This window comes from Cryptomeria japonica, chromosome 10 (assembly GCF_030272615.1).
Source record: "Cryptomeria japonica chromosome 10, Sugi_1.0, whole genome shotgun sequence".
NCBI lineage: Eukaryota > Viridiplantae > Streptophyta > Pinopsida > Cupressales > Cupressaceae > Cryptomeria > Cryptomeria japonica.
The window spans coordinates 722,008,436-722,011,432 of NC_081414.1; the positions used below are offsets into that span (position 1 = coordinate 722,008,436).

Genomic DNA, 2,997 nt, shown 5'->3' on the forward strand with positions numbered 1-2,997 from the left:
TTGGTCTAAAAAGAATTGTCACTACTAATTCAAAAATTAATAATAATTAGAATCCGTTAAAAAATTATCTAAAATTTGCATTAGACATTGATTTAATGATCTAATTTGATGAAATGATGAAAATATTACATCTAGATGAATGTTATTGAGAATTGTAAAATGTCACTTAATAAAAAAGAGTAACAAGGAAAACCATAGAAAAAAATATTTTTTTTTTATATAATAAATTGAATTTACATTAAAATTTGATAACTGATACAAAAATGTTGATTTTGGTTTCCCAATAATCTTGCCCTACATCAAAATTGACAAAAAAAATTTAAAAAATTGTTAATATCATATAAAACAAAAATAAAATATCAAAACTAAATTGATATAAAATATAATATTCTTGGATCACTTCTATGTTTACTAGTTCCCTTCCATAATTCAATGTTATTTCTACATATAAAAAGATATCAAGTGAAAAGATATCCTACACTACTTTGAGTTTATTTTGATCTATTTTCAAAATTGACAAATTAATAGAAAAAACACTTACCAACTCCAAAATTTCTTTTGCCTAGTGAAAATGGAGCATGTCAATCACATCCTTCACTATCCTCTCTACTTCAACTTCGGAGCTGCAATGGGTAGTTTTAATAACAACCAAAAGGAAAAGTATACCAAATAATGTTCAATTATGTGGGTGAATAAGAAACTTAATAATAATTATTAAACATAATATAAATATTGAAATGAAATTTCTTTGTCTAGTGAAAATGAGCTATCATAATAATAATTATCACATCTTTCACTATTCTCTCTACTGCATCTTCGGAGTTGCGATGGGTATTCTTAGGAACAACCCGCTAGAAAGAAGTACCAAAAACTGTTCAATTATTTGGGTGAGTAAGCAACTTAATAATTAATATAAAAAATCAATATAATATTGCAAGTGGGGTAGCAAGCTAAGTTGGTGTAATCTTGGAGGGAATTTCATGGTTAAGTGCACTTGAGTTGGAGTAGTACTAGGATGGGTGACCTCTTGGGAAGGCCCAATGCTTCACCTATGAGAACATCATCGAGATGCAATGAGTGCTAAGTGTACCATTCATTCTCATGAGAGATAGGTTCTTGTGAATCACTACTTATAAAACAAGGGTACTAAGTGAACCATTCATTTTCATGAGAGAGGTTCTTGTGTAGTTTGACTCAAAAACTACACATTGAATTTTGATAACAATACCATCATTTGACTCACTATTAAAAATATCTCCTAATCTTTCTATATTTTCTGATAAAACATTTTCAAGAAAAGATGCGCTCAAACACAATTTGAATATACTTATGTATATTGGTTCTATTAAACAGCTATTAAGTAATTAGGTAAAAGTGTAACAAAACCAAGTAGAAAGTAAAGTTGATTACTTACTCTTCTGTAATACCCATGGCCCAGCCTGAACGAGAGCAGATCTCCCCAAGGCTAATCTTCCACCGGTCAATCTCTTCTTTTGGCTGCCGATCTGGATGGGCATAATGTTTTGTAAATGCCTTCTTGTACGGACTGGAGTTCTTGAGAGGATATCTAACGTCACTTGGATCCATATCATAAAACAGAGGAACGATCAAGCCTGGGGTTTTCAACATTTCAGCGGCCTCCTTCAGACACCATGTTGAGTCTGCATAGCCTTCTGAAAATACAGGAATACGTATGGCGCTGCTCCCGATTGCGCTTTCCAACGATGGCCAAATTTTTGCTCCCTTGTTCAAACTCTTGCTGTCTAAAAAGACACGCAATCCGGCTTTGGAGAGAGCTTCAGAGAGACGATTGACCAGAGTATTTCTCACGTCTGGTCCTCTAAAACTCAGAAACACATCATTCCTGAAAAAATCAGGGTCTAAGGAGGTACGTGAAGCAGTGCGGGCGAGAAAAAATTCCCTGATGCTGTGGAAATCTTGCACCTTGGCATCTCGTTCCCACACTTCATAATCTTCTAAAGTCCTCACATACTCCCGCTTCCGGGTCAAAAAATCTTTTTTTACGGCGAGAAATCTTTTTTTTAGGTCGAGAATTTCTCTTTCTCTGGCTTCTCTGGACCAGTGATGCCATACCTTCTTTTCGAGGTAATCTTGCTTGCTGTCGAGATATACATCCTTCACGGCGAGATAATTTCGCATACGGTCGAAATAATTTGGCCCACTGTCCCAATATTCTCTATAGGCTTTGTCAAAAGACGGATACCAGAGATAACTGTCCCAATATTTTTCCCTATATTTTTCCCTAATTTTTTCCCAAAAATTTTTTTCCCCAAATTTTTTTTCCCAAATTTTTTTTTCCCAATATTCTTCTGCCGTCATCAGTTCTTCCATGTTAAAGTTTCAATAGAGAAGGAAGGCTCACTAACAATAGGGAGAAAATTAACAGAGGATTGGACTCAATTTAAGAGATGATGGAACTCAACTACACAGATCTACTTCAACTCCTTAACGCGTTTCCCCAATCTAGATGCTCATTTATTTCGTCATAAATAATAAATTAAAATAGGTATCTAGATGGTAGGTAGAAGCTGTCTAAAAATTATTGAAGAAAACAAAATACTCACATTAAAATTTAAAAAATGTCAATATTTTTTTCATATATAATAAATTAAAATGTGCATTTAAATGGTGGGTAGAAATTGACTAAAACTAAAATACTCCCCCTAATAATTAAAAAAAATATTAATATTTTTTATTCATATCCATTTCATCACAAATAGTAAATTAAATATTCTTGTTTGATTAAATTAATAAATAACTTTTACAAATTAGTTATTACGGGTAGTTTTTACAAAGGATCAGATTAATGACAACTAAAAAAAAATATTTCTTTATGTATATGCTAAATAGTAAGTTTTCATTCTTCAAAAACTACAAGTGTAAAAAAGAAGGCATCCATCGACAAAAAGATTACCGCTATCATAGTCATTATATTGAATTGGAGTAAGCAGTTTGTTGTTAATTTGTTGTATCGGA

The 2,997-nt window shown here is 32.3% G+C and overlaps 1 protein-coding gene across 1 annotated transcript; it reads right to left on the minus strand.

Moving 5' to 3' along the window:
- Positions 1 to 212: 212 nt before the first annotated feature.
- Positions 213 to 2,470, minus strand: LOC131053704 (disease resistance protein RPV1-like). Its single transcript, XM_057988307.2, has 3 exons — positions 1,415 to 2,470; positions 542 to 623; positions 213 to 294 (listed from the first exon to the last, which is right to left on the minus strand). Exons 1-2 carry the CDS (start codon positions 2,350 to 2,352, stop codon positions 563 to 565), a joined length of 999 nt encoding a protein of 332 aa, XP_057844290.2. The 5' UTR covers positions 2,353 to 2,470; the 3' UTR covers positions 213 to 294; positions 542 to 562.
- Between the last annotated feature and the right edge of the window lie 527 nt (positions 2,471 to 2,997).

Excerpts from the sequence above, each read along its gene's own strand:
- LOC131053704 (XM_057988307.2), bottom strand. The coding sequence starts at position 2,352 with ATGGAAGAACTGATGACGGCAGAAGAATATTGGGAAAAAAAAATTTGG. Across the intron at positions 624-1,414 it reads GCCATGGGTATTACAGAAGA|CTCCGAAGTTGAAGTAGAGA; the intron begins GTAAGTAATCAA and ends TACCCATTGCAG.